We start from the raw sequence: 17159 nt of genomic DNA, 5'->3' as shown, positions 1-17159 counted from the left end.
GCTCTTGTTGAGGTCCATGAGTGGGCTCTCTTGATGTGCAGTTAAATGTTCTACTACTGAGCTATGGACCCTTGAGATGAATCTCTCCATCTCCCATGACTCGGAGGTGAAAGCGTTTGTCTTCCCTTTCCTCTTTCTAGAGGTTTCTCTGGCCTTAGGTGCCATAAATGGTTATAGAAAAACAAAAAGCTATGCTTTTACCACACCAAACTTAGAATGTTGCTCGCCCTCGAGCAAAAGAAGAAAGAATAGAAGAAGAAGAAGAAGATATGGAGGAGAGGGAGAGATGTTTGTGTTTCGGCCATTTAGGGTGGGTTTGGGTGGGAAGGATGGATGGATGTGAGTGGTGAAGAGGTGATGGGGAAGAGAGATTGAGGTGATCCTGTGGGGTCCACAGATCCTGAGGTGATCTTGTGGAGTCCACAGATCCTGAGGTGTCAAGAATTTATCATCCCTGCACCAATTAGGCGTGTAAAACGCCCTTTGCATGCAATTCTGGCGTTTAACGCTAGATTGATGCTTGTTTCTGGCGTTAAATGCCAGCTCTATGCTTGTTTTGGGCATTCAACGCCAGTCTGCAGCATGTTTCTGGCGTTAAACGCCAGTTCCATGCTTGCTCCTGGCGTTTAACGCCAGCTTTCCTCAGGGTGCAATCCTGGCGTTTGAACACCAGAATGCTGCTTGTTTCTGGCATTTTCTGGCGTTGAATGCTAGAAAGATGCTCCTTACTGGCGTTTAAACGCCAGCAAGCTTCTTTCTCCATGGTGTGCTATTTTTTATTCTGTTTTTAATTTTAGTATTTATTTTGTGACTCCACATGATCATGAACCTAATAAAACATAGAAAAAAATAAAATAAAAATAAAATTAGATAAATAAAAATTGGGTTGGCTCCCAATAAGCACTTCTTTAATGTCAATAGCTTGACAGTGAGCTCTCATGGAGCCTCACAAATCATCAGAGCATTGTTGGGACCTCCTAACACCAAACTTAGAGTTTGAATGTGGGGGTTTAACACCAAACTTAGAGTTTGGTTGTGGCCTCCCAACACCAAACTTAGAGTTTGATTGTGGAGGCTCTATTTGATTCTGTATTGAGAGAAGCTTTTCATGCTTCCTCTCCATGGTTGCAGAGGAAGATCCTTGAGCTTTAAACACCAAGTAGTCCCCATTCAATTAAAGGACTAGCTTTCCTCTGTCAACATTAATCACAGCTCCTGCTGTGGCTAGGAAGGGTCTTCCAAGGATGATGCATTCATCATCTTCCTTCCTAGTGTCTAAGATTATGAAATTAGCAGGGATGTAAAGGACTTTAACCTTTACTAACACGTCCTCTACCAATCCATAAGCTTGTCTTACTGACTTGTCTACCATCTGTAATGAGAATGTGGTAGCCTGTACCTCAAAGATCCTCAGCTTCTCTATTACAGAGAGTGGCATAAGATTTATACCTGACCTCAGGTCACACAGAGCCTTCTCAAAGGTCATGGTGCCCATGGTGTAGAGTATTAAGAATTTACCAGGATCTTGTTTCTTTTGAGGTAAAGTTTGCTGAACCCATGTATCTAGTTCACTAATGAGCAAGGGAGGTTCACCTTCCCAAGTCTCATTACCAAACAACTTGGCATTCAGCTTCATGATGGCTCCTAGATATTGAGCAACTTGCTCTCCAGTTACATCTTCATCCTCTTCAGAGGAAGAATAGTTCTCAGAGCTCATGAATGGTAGAAGGAGGTTTAATGGAATCTCTATGGTCTCTATATGAGCCTTATATTCCTTTAGGTCCTCAATAGGGAACTCCTTCTTGTCTGGGAGACGTCCCATGAGGTCTTCCTCATTGGGATTCACGTCCTCCCCTTCCTCTCTAGGGTCGGCCATTTTGATTATGTCAATGGCCTTGCACTCTCTTTTTGGATTCTCTTCAGTATTGCTTGGGAGAGTACTAGGAGGAGTTTTAGTGATTTTCTTACTTAGCTGGCCCACTTGTGCTTCCAAATTTCTAATGGAGGACCTTGTTTCACTCATGAAACTTAAAGTGACCTTAGACAGATCAGAGACTATGTTTGCTAAGCTAGAGGGGCTCTGCTCAGAATCCTCTGTCTGTTGCTGAGAAGATGATGGAAAAGGCTTGCTATTGCTAAGCCTGTTTCTTCCACCATTATTAAAGCCTTGTTGAGGCCTTTGTTGATCCTTCCATGGGAAATTTGGATGATTTCTCCATGAGAAATTATATGCATTTCAATAGGATTCACCCATGTAATTTACCTCTGCCATTGCAGGGTTCTCAAGATCATAAGCTTCTTCTTCAGAAGATGCTTCTTTAGTACTGTTGGATGCATTTTGTCATCCATTCAGACTTTGAGAAATCATGTTGACTTGCTGAGTCAATATTTTGTTCTGAACCAATATGGCATTCAGGGCATCAATTTTAAGAACTCCCTTCCTCTGAGGCGTCCCATTACTCACAGAATTCCTCTCAGAAGTGTACATGAATTGGTTATTTGCAACCATGTCAATGAGTTCTTGAGCTTCTGCAGGCGTTTTTCTTAGGTGAATGGATCCACCTGCAGAATGGTCCAGTGACATCTTAGAGAACTCAGATAGACCATAATAGAATATATCCAAAATAGTCCACTCTGAAAGCATGTCAGAAGGACACCTTTTGGTCATCTACTTGTATCTTTCCCAAGCTTCATAGAGGGATTCACCATCTTTTTGTTTGAAGGTCGGAACATCCACTCTAAGCTTGCTCAGCTTTTGAGGAGGAAAGATCTTAGCCAAGAAGGTCGTGACCAGCTTATCCAAGGAGTCCAGGCTATCCTTAGGTTGTGAGTCCAACCATGTTCTAGCTCTGTCTCTTACAGCAAAAAGGAAAAAAATGAGCCTGTAGACTTCAGGATCTACTCCATTAGTCTTAACAGTCTCACAGATCTGCAAGAACTCAGTTAAAAACTAGTAGGGATCTTCTGATGGAAGTCCATGAAACTTGCAGTTCTGTTGCATCAGAGCAACTAGTTGAGGCTTCAGCTCAAAATTGTTTGCTCCAATGGAAAGAATTGAGATGCTTCTTCCATCAAACTTGGAAGTGGGTGTAGTATAATCACCAAGTATTCTTCTTGCATTATTATTTTTGGCTGCCATCTCCTCTTCCTTTTTGAGAATTTCTGTAAGGTTGTCTCTGAATTGTTGTAATTTAGCTTCTCTTAGTTTTCTTTTCAGAGTCCTTTCAGGTTCAGGATCTGCTTCAACAAGAATATTCTTGTCCTTGCTCCTGCTCATATGAAAAAGAAGGGAACAGAAAATAATAATAGGGATCCTGTTTACCACAGTAGAGAGATTCTTTTATGTTAGTAGAAGAAAAAAAGAATAGAAGAAGAAAAAGGTGAGAATCCAAACACAAGGGGGAAGAGTGAGTTCGAATTCTTGAGTAGAAGAGAGGTGTTAGTAGATGAATAAATAGATAGAAGAAGATGAGAGAGAGAATTCGAAAATTATTTTTTTGAAGAATTAGTGATTTTCAAAAATTAAGAGAAGAATTAAAATTAAAATTAAAATTTGAAATAATTAGTTAATTAAGAAAATTTTGAAAAAAAGGGGAGGTAATTTTCGAAAATTAGAGAGAGGAAAGTAGTTAGGTGGTTTTGAAAAAGATAAGAAACAAAAAAAAAGTCAATTAGTTAGTTGAAAAAGATTTGAGAATCAATTTTGAAAAGATAGGAAGTTTATTAAAGATATTTTGAAATCAAATTTTTGAAAAAGATATAATTTAAAGAAGATATTTTGAAAAGATATGATTGAAAAAGATATTTTGAAAAAGATTTTATTTTTAAAGTTAAAATTTATTACTTAACTAACAAGAAACTAAAAGATATGACTCTAGAATTTAAAGATTGAACCTTTTGTTAACAAGAAAGTAACAAACTTCAAATTTTTAAATCAATCACATTAATTGTTAGTAAAGTTTTCGAAATTTTGAGATAAAGATAAGAAAAGGATTTTGAAAATAATTTTTTTTAAAATTTTTGAAAATAATAAAAAAATAAAAAAGATTTGATTTTTGAAAAAGATTTTGAAAAGATAAGATTTTTAAAATTGAAAATTTGACTTGACTTATAAAAAATAGCTAAGTTTTAAAAATTTTTGACTAAGTCAACTCAAATTTTTGAATTTTATGAGAGAAAAAAGGATAAGATATTTTTTATTTTTGATTTTTTTATGATGAGAGAGAAAAACACAAATATGACCCAAAACATGAAAATTTTGGATCAAAACACATGATGCATGCAAGAACACTATGAATGTCAAGATGATCACCAAGAACACTTTGAAGATCAAGATGAACATCAAGACTTATTTTTGAAAAATTTTCAAGAAAAGAAAAACATGCAAGACACCAAACTTAGAAATTTTTAATGCTTAGATACTATGAATGCAAGAATGCATATGAAAAACAACAAAAGACACAAAACAAGAAAATATAAAGATCAAACAAGAAGACTTGTCAACAACAACTTGAAGATCATGAAGAACACCAAGCATGAAATTTTTGAAAATAACATAAATTTTTAAAACATGCAATTGACACCAAACTTAAAAGTTGACACTAGACTCAAACAAGAAACACAAAATATTTTTGGTTTTTTTTTAAATTATTTTTTTGAAAACGAAAACAAATAAAAAAATTTTGAAAGATTTTTTAAAACTTTTTTGAAAAACAAAATAAGAAGAAAATTACCTAATCTCAGCAACAAGATGAACCGTCAGTTGTCCAAACTCGAACAATCCCCGGCAACGGCGCCAAAAACTTGGTGCACGAAATTGTGATCATCAACAATGGCGACAAAAACTTGGTAGTGCTCTCAAACGTGAATCACACTTTGTTACAACTCCGCACAATTAACTAGCAAGTGTACTGGGTCGTCCAAGTAATACGTTACGTGAGTAAGGGTCGATCCCATGGAGATTGTTGGTATGAAGCAAGCTATGGTCATCTTGTAAATCTCAGTTAGGCGGATTCAAATGGTTATAAAGGTTTCGAAATTAATAATAAATAAAGCATAAAATAAAATAGAGATACTTATGTAATTCAATGGTGGAAATTTCAGATAAGTGCATAGAGATGCTAGTTCCTGTTGAATCTCTGCTTTCCTACTGCTTTCATCCAATACTCCTTTCCATGGCAAGCTGTATGTAGGGCATCACCATTGTCAATGGCTACTTCCCATCCTCTCAGTGAAAAAGGTCCAAATGCTCTTGTCACAGCACGGCTAATCATCTGTCGGTTCTCGCTCATGTCGGAATAGAATCCATTGATTCTTTTGCGTCTGTCACTATGCCCAACAATCGCGAGTTTGAAGCTTGTCACAGTCATTCAATCCCTGAATCCTACTCGAAATACCACAGACAAGGTTTAGACTTTCCGGATTCTCAAGAATGGCCGCCAAAGGGTTCTAGCTTATACCACAAAGATTCTGATTAAGGAATCCAAGAGATACTCGCTCGTTCTAAGGTAGAACGGAAGTGGTTGTCAAGCATGCGTTCATAAGGATGGATGATGATGAGTGTCACGGATCATCACATCCATTAGGTTGAATTGCAGCGAATATCTTAGAATAAGAATAAGCTTGAATTGAATAGAAGAACAATAGTAATTGCATTAATTCTCGAGGTACAGCAGAGCTCCACACCTTAATATATGGTGTGTAGAAACTCCACCATTGAAAATACATAAGTGATGGTCCAGTATGGCCGAATGGCAAGCCCCTATAAACGTGATCAATAGCCTCCTAAGATGGACAATAGAATAAAACTGAGACCAAAGATGTCTAATACAATAGTGAAATGTCCTATTTATACTAGATTAGTTACTAGGGTTTACAGAAATAAGTCTAAATGCAAAAATCCACTTCTAATGCGTGGAAAATCCGTCTAGTAACAAATCTCCCTTCGGCAAGTGTACCGAATTGTCGTCAAGTAAAAACTCACTATAGAGTGAGGTCGAATCCCACAGAGATTGATTTGATCAAGCAACTTTAATTAGAGGAATATTTTAGTTGAGCGAACCAGAATTTGACTTGAGAATTGCAGAACATTAAATTGCAGAAAGGTAAATAGCAAAAAAAGTAAATGCTAGAAATAAAGAGCTGAATGTAAATGGTAGAAAATAAATTGCAGAATCTTAAATGGGAATGGGGAAATGCTCATAAAAGTAAATGGCAGAAATTAAAGAGAATGGGTAAGATCAGAAATAGGGGGTTCATTGGGCTTAGGAGATGTTGCATTCTCCGGATCAAATTCATTTTCATCTCTTCCTCAATCAATGCATTCATTGATCTCCTTGGCAATATTAAATGATCGAATTCCAATTCCTTGGTAATCCAATCTCTCAAATCTTGATCAATAGCCAATTCCTTGGTCAATTACTCATGAGAAGAGATGAAGTATGGTCACTGATTATACCACATGCATTCCCAAATCAAGTATTAGTAGGATTATAGTCACATATCCATCTAAACCCAATTTGATCCAGCATGAAAAAGCATTTCTAGCATGATCTCTTCATTCCTCTTCCAAGGTTCCGAAGAGATCCAAATATGAATAGTTTCTTTTCCAAGATAACTACCCAATTGGATGAAGATTGAAAGCTTTCTAGTAAAATCAAGAGAAAAGATAGAAGAAGAAGAAGAATGAAAAGTAATATTGATTCATCAAATTGCAGCAGAGCTCCCTAACCTAATGAAAGGGGTTTAGTTGTTCATAGCTCTGAAAATTGAAAACAAAGATGGAGAATACATCATGAAAGTAAAACTAGAAGTTGCAGAGAAAGTAAATACAGAGAGTAGTTCTGTGCCCCAGGCTCCCTAAAGTTCCAACCCCTTTCTAATTCAAAGCTACTCCTATATATACTACTCTTTTGATCTTCTAGTTGGTTCTTCAAATCTTGGGTGTGGGCCTCTTGGATCTTGAGTTTGAAGCATTTATCCTCTTTATTGGGCTTAGCTTTGCTTGCAGAGAGAAAATGTGAAGTAGGTAGGGACTTTGGCTTAGGACGTTAGTGGTGTCAACGTTAAGCGAAAGTGTGGGTTCGAGAACGTTAGTGACAATCACCATTTTCACTAACGTTTCTCACCCAAATATGATCACGTTGACTTCAACGTTAGTGGCACTAACGTTGCCTCTTGGTCCTTCGCATACGTTATTGGGACTTACCTTTCCCAATAACGTGGTTAGTCACCCCTTCTCGCTACGTTAGAGTCCACGTTAACTAGGTTAACGTGGCTTCTAACGTAGTGATGCCAATCCTTTGAGAACGTTAGTGACACTTACCTTTGTCACTAACGTTCCAATGTGCCCTTATTTTCCACGTTAGAGTCCACGTTAACTAGGTTAACGTGGCTTCTAACGTAGTAATGCTAGCATCTCCAACGTTAATGACAAAGGTGAGTGTCACTAACGTTAGCTCATCATCTCTTTATTCACGTTAGCTTCCACGTTAACAAAATTAACGTGAGAGTTAAGGTTGCTCATGGTGACTCTTAGGTGTCTTTAAATACCACATGTTAAAGCATTAATTGGTGAAATTAATGTGTCTTTAAGAAAATATATTTTTCTAGCCCTTATATTAATACTAAATGAATTAAGTTATATTGAATTAGGTGATATTTAGATATCTAATTAAATAATTAATTAAGTAAACTATCAAAATAATATCTAAAAATTTACATCATTAATAAAAATAACTAAAATATATAAATGATAAATAATACATTGAAAAATACAAAGGGTTAACGGAGACAAATATTTTTTATTGTGTTCTAAATATATTTTTTTTAAAGTTTATTTATTATATGGGTAACGGAGACAAATACAAAGGGTTCACGCTCTGATTCCGTGATTCTCTTCTCTCCGTGGTCTCGTTTCCTCTTGGCAGCCTTTTCTTTTGGGTTTCTTCTCGTTGTCTTTCATTCGCTCTTTTGTTCAATATGACTGGGCTTCCTGGAAATGGTGATTCTGTTACCCTTGACATGCTTAAAGAGAAAATGGCTCAGTTTGCTAAGGAGAGGGACTGGGACCAGTTTCATAGTCCAAGGAACCTTCTTTTGGCTTTGGTATGCTTCTTTTCCAATACCCATAATTTGAAAAAAAAAAAAAGGGTCATCATTTAATTTTTCGTTCACTTTATTCTTATTGTTGCACCGTTGTTATGAGCTTGTGTTGTCAGTGTTTATGACAACCCTTCGTGTTGTGATCCACGAAAGAAGGGAGAGTCAAGGGGAAGATGAATAATATCTACTTTTATAAACCAAATGATTTTACATCTGGTATAAGTGGGATTGGAACAGATTCCGAGTGGCTTCTTTTATTCGTTTCTCGTTGCAAGTTGGCTCCTTTTTTATTATATATTCTTAAGTTTTGATGTTTTTGAAAAAGCTTTAAACTTTCTGCGCACCAGAACAGAAAGCTTTCAACTTTCTTAAACTCAATTTATTATCATTTTGGTCATGGTTTCTTCTTCAGGTTCTTTATATTCTGGTAGACTCTGATTAAGAAAATGGACTTTGAAAACAAATTACGTTTCTGTTGTCACCACTAAAAACACATGTGAATAGTATCTTTTCGTCCTTGGTTGTGTTGTCTTCTCGCCTACATGAAATTTTATTTCCTAATTTTATTTTCTATTTAGGTCATAGGATATGCAAAATCATTTGAATACTTGATTCCTACTAATTCCTTCAAGAATTAAAATATGCAGACATATTAAAAAAGTGACGGTTATTTTTTCTCTACTTCAAGAGCATGAAAACTATAATTAATTTGAAATAAAGAGAATAGTTATTGTTTTGGTTTTGATTTGATTGTAGGTGGGTGAGGTTGGAGAATTGTCTGAGATATTTCAGTGGAAGGGTGAGGTTCCAAAGGGACTTCCAGATTGGAAAGAAGAGGAAAAGGTACACCTTGGTGAAGAGCTTTCAGATGTATTGCTTTATCTTGTGAGGCTCTCTGACATATGTGGTATTGATCTTGGAAACGCTGCACTGAGAAAGGTTCAACTCAATGCCATAAAGTACCCAGCAAAAGATGAGGGTTGTTCAACCAAGCAGATTCATGGCACTAGCACTGAAGCTGATTGATTTTCGCGTTTCTTGTTCGTTTCAATTTACTGTTGTTCTTTAGTTGTTAGATGACTTTGGTGGGTTATGTAATATTTCTTGCCATTGCATGGAAACTAGCAATAGCATCGTTGGTACATTGTCTCTCCTAGATTTTATTACTGTTTTGGCAGAATCAAATCTCATGTGACAGATATCAGATATGGTGAAATCTCTATTTTCTTTCTGGATTTAAATTTTTATATTGCCATTGTAATGAAATTCTGTAGTTAATAATAGAGTAAGGTTCTTCAACGTTTTTTTAGGAAAAAAGATTAAATAAAGGAAAACCAAATAATAAAAATAGATGTGCACAATGAATATCCATCAGTATCTAGTATAATACAAGCAGAGTTTTTCTTGTTTTTTGTTTTTATTTAATTTTGCCAACGATTTGGATGCATAATTGGAACAAGGATTCTTAGCAATGTGAAATCCTTTTATTCACATAATATTTTCGTGAATAGGTTCAGGCGGTGTGGTTCGTTTACTAGTTGCTTAAAAGATTGACCAAAGAAAAATATCAACTGTAGATGATGTGACTGCGTGATCCTAAGTTGTCATTTAAGGTTTTTTATTTAAATAAAAAATTTAATATTTACACATTTAAATTAAATTTTTTTATTCAAATTAATTAAATATAAAATTTATTGAAATGTGTAATCCAGTCAAAGAATTATGAATTTGAATATGCGTTACACATTTTGGATACAGTTTAAAAAAAATAAATACAAAAAAAAACACAAATCAGGTGTTGTGTATTCGAGATATAGCACGTTAAAAAACAAAAGCTAGGATTTTCAGAAAATCTTTCGACAAAACTAGGATTTCCAAATGAAAACCTACAAAGTCATTTCAATGGAGTAATTGGTCACGGGAACAATTTCATTAAACCAAACGACTTAGTAATATCGTTTACTATCAAAATCGGAAGCCAAAAGAAGACTGTAATTTTCAAGATTTGGGTGCTCAAAGATTTTACGTCCTACAATATCATCCTCAAAAGGAAGACCATCAATGACTCTCCGTCATCATATATACCAAGTTCTTAGCCATAAAATTCTGGGCTGATGATGGAACAATCGAAACCATTCATGGCGACAGAGAAGTAGTAGTGGAGTATAACAAGATAAGCCTAGCACTCTAGAAATGATCTTGCAATGCAGTTGGAATTTTCCTCGCTGACCTAGTGGATGCTCGACAAGATTACCAGTTGAAGTCAGAACCAGAAGGAGACATGGAAAAACTACAGATTAGACGAACAATGGAGGAGTTTACCTTCATCAACAAAAATCTTCCCGTTAACTTGAATGGACAAGTTATAGAGATATTGAAAGAAAACAGAGACCTATTAACCTTCTCGCCCGCAGACATGTCAGGAATAGACGTGAACTTGATGTCACATCGATTAGCCATCATTCCGAAACCCAAACTGGTCACTCAGAGGAGAAGAAAAATGTCCACAGATAGTGCAAACGATGTTAAAGAACAAGGCAAGTTTGCTCAAGGCAGGGTTCAACCGAGAATTTTCCTATACAACCTGGCTTGCAAATGTCATCTTGGTAAAAAAGGCAAACGGCAAATGGTGAATGTACATCGACTACATGGACCTGAACAAAGCATGTCCAAAAGACATTTTTTCTCTATCAAATATTGACGGCCAGGTAGATGCCGTCAGTGGGCATCGGTACCTCAGTTTCATGGACGTATACTCCGGGTTCAACTAAATACCCATGCAAAAACTTGATAAGGAGAAAACGACCCTCATCACTCCTAAAGGGTCATACTGTTATAGAGTCATGCCATTCAGACTAAAAAATGCAGGGCCACATATCAAAGACCCGTCACAAACATTTTCAAAGACCTCATGGGGTCAAAGCTAAAGGTATAGATAGATGACATGCTCATCAAAAAGGAAGTGGATGACAAGTTAATCTGTGACCTCAAAATTATATTTGGAACCCTAAGAAGGAACCAAATGCTACTGAACCCATCCAAGTGTGCGTTCGGAATGCATGGAGTCAGGAAAATTCCCGCATTTCATGATCACACAAAGAGGAGTAGAGGCCAATATGGAAAAATGCCAGATTGTCTTGGAAATGACCGTCCTGGCAAACCTCAAAGACATCTAAAGGATGATCAGTTGCTTAACCGAGTTATCACGCTTTCTCAGGGCATCGACACAGAAAGCACTTCTCCTCTTTAAACTCATGAAAAAAGGCATAGAATTCTAGTGAGAAGCTGAGTGTGACGAAGCCTTCCAGCATTTTAAAAGTTGTTGGCAGAACCTCCCGTCCTCTCGAAACCCAAGCTAGGAGAAACATTGTACCTTTTCCTCTACATAACTGAGGAGCCTTTAGCTGCGGCACTAGTCTGGGAAGATGAACACAAAACTCGACTACCATTGTACTTCAAAAAACAAAGTGTTCTAAAACGTCAAAACATGATACTCCTGACTTGAAAAACTCGCTTATGCCCTATGATAAACCCCAATTTTAGGGTTAACTTGTGTAGAATTTGGGGGGTTTTATCAATATTTTTCACACTTATTCATATAAATTGCATGTTTTTGTGTTTCCTTCCTAATTATGCTTCATGTTTAAAACATGCTTCTTTAACCCTAAAAATGCCAAATTTTAATCTGCTTTTATTACCATTCGATGCCGTGATGTGTTTGTTAAGTGGATTCAGAATCCATAGGGCAAGAATAGCCTAGAAGATGGAAAGGAAACATGCATAAATGGAAGGGACATGAAGAATAAAGCTTTGAAAAATTGGTGGCGACGCGCATGTGTGGCTGACGTGCACGCATGGCCGAGTGTAGCTGAGACTGGCGCGCGCATAAGCCGACGCCTTCGCGTGGTGATGCAAAACCCCATTGACGCATACGCATGACTGGCCCGTACGCGTGATCGACGCGCTTGCGTGACGCCCAGCACGTGACTCATTAATGAAATCATGGCTGACAATTTTTGCAAGGCTCTAGGCTTAATCTGAGCTCAATTCTGCATGGAAAAGACCAAAGGAACCCAGGGGAAAAGGGGGGGGACTCACTCATACATACCATACACATAATTTTAGCTAGTTTTTTGTTCTTGTTTTCTAGAGAGAGAAACTCTTACTTCTCTCTAGATTTAGTTTGTTTTGATATTTCTTTGTTGAATTTTTTAATCGGGTCTTCTTAATTCTAGTTTCAATTACTTAATTTTAGTTCTCTAGTTGTAATTTTATTTAGATCTTGTGTTGGAAAAGTATTTTCTTGTTGTTTTTCCTTTTTCTTCTCATTTTATGAACCTTGTTAATTTTGAATTTCTATTAATGCATTGATGTTTTCCATTATTGATAGTGTTAATTGAGTTATTTTCTATTGATAATTGTTAGTGGGTAGTTGCAATTTCCAATTAATTTTGCAATTTGAACATGTCTTTAGTTAGTACATACCATGTATTTGATGAAATATTTTCTTTAATTATGGAGTAGTTTTCTATACTCTTGGCCTAGGCTAAGGGAATTCGGTGACCTTGAGTCATTAGGTCTAATTGAATTGGTGCTTTGAAAGCCCTTGTTGGTCAAATTGATACCCATTGACACTAATCTACTATTAAGCCAATTATTAGTTGGATTAGAACTTATGAGTTGAAATTGATCAAGCCTATTTGACATACTTGTAGAAGTAGACTTAATGGGTTTGGTTCCTCATAAGTGTCAATATATGGTTATTAGCCAAGGATAGTGACCCTAATTCCTATGTCTAGCCAAGAGTTCCTTTTTATAATTCATATTTGAACCTAAAAGTCCCAATTGCTTAATTCTTGTTATAGTTAGTTTAGTTGTTAACTTATTTTTAGAGTAGAAATAGATTTATATGTTCCCTTGCTAGATTGCATTTACTTATACCTTGCTTTAATTGTTTTGATCTAGTTTCTTGCACCTTAAGATTCTTGCATGCTAAGCTTTAGTAGTTTAAATTCTTGTTTATGACTCCCAACCCTAGAATTCTATCCAATATTGATGCACATGTTTGCCCATTCTCTTGAGGACGACCCGAGACTAATACTCTCGGTTACTTTTTATTGGGGTTTAACTAGTGACAACCATATCAAAATTTGACCAAAAGGATTATTTGTTGGTTTAGGATTATACTATGACATGATTTTCTATTGATGAAATTCTAGACCAACGATAATTCTCACATCAAATTTTAGGCGCCATTGTCGGGGAATGGTTGCAATGCTTTGATATTGGTTATGTGAATATGTGAATATTGCAGATAGTTTACCTGCTTTCATTAGTTTGTTTTTAGTTTAGATTTCCTTTAATGCATGTACTATGACTTTTAAGTTGAATGACTCGGTCTCAACAGGATTCTAGCTTAGCCGGGTTTGACCCCGAAATTGAAAGAACCTTACTTCATATGTAACACCCTAATTACCTTAAGCCTTACCTCTAGCTGTTATAGTAATAGGAAACTAGCCACAGCTTGTGGAGTTTAAGCCGACTAGTAACAAATAGTAAGATACAGAGTTTTAGAGTTAAAACAGCTTATACAACTTATCTCTCAAGTAAGCCTCTAAGACCATATAGTTAAATATACAAAAAGATGTGAGAGTAACTATAACAAAGTAAAACAGAAATAAATAAGGAGAAACCATACTCCGCTCTGTCACCATGTCTGCAATTTCACCGAGGTGAATTATGACCTGTATCTAAAAAACAACAACAAAGTATGGAAAAAGAACCGGAGATTCTCAGTATGGTAACAGTGCCCAATAATGTAAGATGTAAGGCTCCGGGAGGCCAAAGGCAATCCTAGACTTTCACATCGCATACGGATATTCAAGTTTAGAATAAAATAAATAAATAAATAAATAAAGAACTCAAACCATAACTAGGGTTATCTAAACTTAGGGGATTCGTAACTAATACTAATCACATCACTGTATCCCACAGCCTTCACCAACCTAACCTCCGTGCGATCCCATCACCACCACCTACCTAACCTCCTTAGAACTAGACAATCACAATCAATGCAAACAAGTAATACACAGGTAATAATCATATATCACAATTAATTCAAGAAGCAAGTAGGCATATTATACAATTAGGCAAACTCAAGTAATCAAAGTAAACAAGCACATAAAAGATGCATATGATGAATGTCTATCTTATTGGCTCGTGATATCACTTGTCGGTCCATAAATACCAACCTGACACATCCTCCCGAATGTAGCCTTTTTTGCCATGGCAGAGATATAGTGCCTGCACACTCATGCAGTAGTGAATCTGCTACGTCAGAGGTATAGTACCCTGCACACTCATGTAGTAGAGAGTCTACTAAACCAGGGATATAGGCCACGCACACTTCCTACAGCAGAGAAGGAACTAACCACGACAAATCATGCAGCAGAACAATCTGCCACGCCGGGGATATAGGCCCCGCACACTCTCAACATTCAACAAGTCATGTGACAGAAACATCTATCACGCCGGAGATATAGGCTCCACACACTCTCAACAACATCTACTCATGCAGTAGAGAATCTGCCACGCCAGGGATATAGGCCCTGCACACTCTCAACAACCATTCATCATACAGCAGAATAATCTGCTACGTCGGAGATATAGGCTCCGCACACTCTCATATATTCCCATCATTTCCTCATCATTCCTTTCCAAGTTCTCAACTAATCACAACCATCATCAATTCAAAATTCTCCATTCCGAACTCATCATTTCATCAATTTCTCAATTCGTTATCAGTACTCACCAAGTTCACTACTCTTTCTTCTCCCTTAACCAAACTCATCAACAATCACTACAAAAAAAATGGAACATTTGTAACAAAAACTTTGTAACAAATTTAAAATTGTTACAAAAAATTATTTTTTTGTAACAAAAATTAGTGATTGTTACATAATAATAATATTTTGTAACAACAATATAATTTGTTACAAAACGTTTTATTATTTTGTAACGATTTAATTTTTTTGTTACAAATTATTAGTTTTTTGTAATGAACCGGTGTTTTGTTGCAAAATTTTATAATATTTTGTAACAAAAGATGAAGTTGTTGCAAAAGTTCAAAATATTTTGTAACAAAGTATCAATTTGTTTCAAAAACTCTAATTATTTTATAACAAAAAATTAATTTGTCACAAAATTCAATAAATTAATATATAATATTTACTAATAATCAAGTCTTAAATATTTACTAAAAATTAATTTTTTAAATGAAAAAAATTAATTGTTAAACAAAAATAAAAATATTTAAAATTAAAAAATACAAACAAATGTAAAAATTAAAAACCCTAATTCTAACCCTCACTTAATCCTAAATCCACCATAATCGAACACTTATTATTAAGCTTGTAAAATTTATGGTTATTAAAAAATAAATAATAAATTATTTGTGATTTATTATAATTATTCATAATTTTGTTTTCACAAATATTTAATACTCTATACCCTAATTTAAAATTTATATAATTTTCATAAATATTTAATACTCTATACCTTAATTTAATTAAAATGTCAAATTCTCAATTTATCCAAAAATTTTTAATTTTACATTTTTTTCCAAAACAAATCCTAATTCTCAAATTAAAAATTTTAACCCTAATTTTATCATAACCCTACCCACACTCACTAACTCACTAATGCACCCTCACTTATCCTAACCCTAAACCCTCCTCGCCGCCACACAACACAAAAATGCGCACACACACAGCAAGAGAAAGGGAAGAACGGAGAGGGAAAGAAAGGAAAAGAAAGGGAGAAGCTGGAATCAAAGAGCAGGAGAAAGAGAGGGGGAAGAGGGAGGACGGCGTTGGCGAGCATCACTACCACCGCGCCGTCGTGTCTTCATCAGGAAGGGGGAGATGTTGAGCGAGAGGAAGAGCTGAGCGAGGAAGGAGCGCGGCTGTGCCTACATCACCGCCGTTAGTTCGCGTTTTGCTGTCGCCAAGGGAAGCCGTCGCCGTCGTCGACTTCATCACAAGTGGGTCGTTGCCAGCTTCCACCGCGTCACATCTCCCATCACGGACGACGCTGAGGACGCGCAGGAGAGACAGACGAGTGGAGGGAGGAAGACCGAGGAAGAGGGAAGAGTCGCTGTTCGCGCTGCTGCGCCCAGTCTCTGTTCGTGGGGTCACTGTCGTCGTCGCTGTTAGGGATTGTGTCACTGAGCCCCTGTCACCGGAAAATAGCGCTGCCTCGTCGGGATCCACTACCGGTAAGGGCGTTCTCCCCTCTTATTTTAATTTCCTTTAATTTCTGGGAATATTGTTGTCATTGATTTCCTTTTAATTTATTTTATAACTAGTTAACTATAAATATTTGTTATGAGGTGATTATTTTTTTAGATGTTAGTGGCAGGTAGCTTTATGAAGCTTCCAAAAAATTTGAAGTTGGTTTCATTTTTAGCTACTGAGTTGTATAGAATTAGGAGTGTGTTTTGTGTTGTTACCAAATTATTAGATTTGGAATTATCACTTCAAGTTAACTGTAGTTGGTTGTATTGTATCTTCCATCTTGGGACTAAAATATTTACTATTGTATTGTTGTATAATATATAGTTTAGTATGTCTTGATGTAACAACCCTGATTTTTGAGTACGCGAGACCTTTTCTGAAAGTACGGATTTCTCCGGAAGATCAGTAAGGGGAGAACCTCTGATATATCATCAAGTATCTCAATCCTCATTGTCATTATGTTATCTTTAAGCTAGAACCTTTTTGAGGCAAGCTCGATAACGCAGTGATAAAGAACCTAGTCTTTGAACCGTATCGGTTAGGAGTTTTGATTCGATTTTTCGTAAATAGTCTCAATTTGACGAACTGGACTCGATTCATGAGAGAAGAGAGATAACAGGATAATATCATCATTATATGACTATTAGAAGCTTCTTGAATGACATTATAAAGTTACCTGGTCAGTTTTAGTTAAAAACAGAAAATCGGTTTAACCGGGTTCACAGTTTACTAGTGCAGTTAGCACCAGCACTCTCTGATGAC

At 36.2% G+C, this 17159-nt stretch overlaps 1 protein-coding gene and 1 non-coding gene across 2 annotated transcripts; both read left to right on the top strand.

Moving 5' to 3' along the window:
- The first annotated feature begins 2638 nt into the window (after positions 1 to 2638).
- LOC127741331 (small nucleolar RNA R71) lies at positions 2639 to 2746 on the top strand. Its single transcript, XR_008002283.1, has one exon. It is a non-coding gene; the product is annotated as a small nucleolar RNA R71 (small nucleolar RNA).
- Positions 2747 to 7807: 5061 nt separating this feature from the next.
- LOC107460276 (uncharacterized) lies at positions 7808 to 9350 on the top strand. Its single transcript, XM_016078631.3, has 2 exons — positions 7808 to 8106; positions 8860 to 9350. Exons 1-2 carry the CDS (start codon positions 7981 to 7983, stop codon positions 9127 to 9129), a joined length of 396 nt encoding a protein of 131 aa, XP_015934117.1. The 5' UTR covers positions 7808 to 7980; the 3' UTR covers positions 9130 to 9350.
- The last annotated feature ends 7809 nt before the right edge of the window (positions 9351 to 17159 follow it).

This window comes from Arachis duranensis, chromosome 8, assembly GCF_000817695.3.
Source record: "Arachis duranensis cultivar V14167 chromosome 8, aradu.V14167.gnm2.J7QH, whole genome shotgun sequence".
Classification (NCBI taxonomy): domain Eukaryota; kingdom Viridiplantae; phylum Streptophyta; class Magnoliopsida; order Fabales; family Fabaceae; genus Arachis; species Arachis duranensis.
The sequence above is the reverse complement of the archived record's forward strand: the minus strand, read 5'-3'. Positions and strand labels throughout refer to the sequence as shown.

What these genes read in the sequence shown, in the direction of transcription:
- LOC107460276 (XM_016078631.3), top strand. Translation starts at nt 7,981, where the DNA reads ATGACTGGGCTTCCTGGAAATGGTGATTCTGTTACCCTTGACATGCTT. An exon ending in GGAACCTTCTTTTGGCTTTG is followed by an intron (nt 8,107 to 8,859) that starts GTATGCTTCTTT and finishes ATTTGATTGTAG; the next exon opens with GTGGGTGAGGTTGGAGAATT.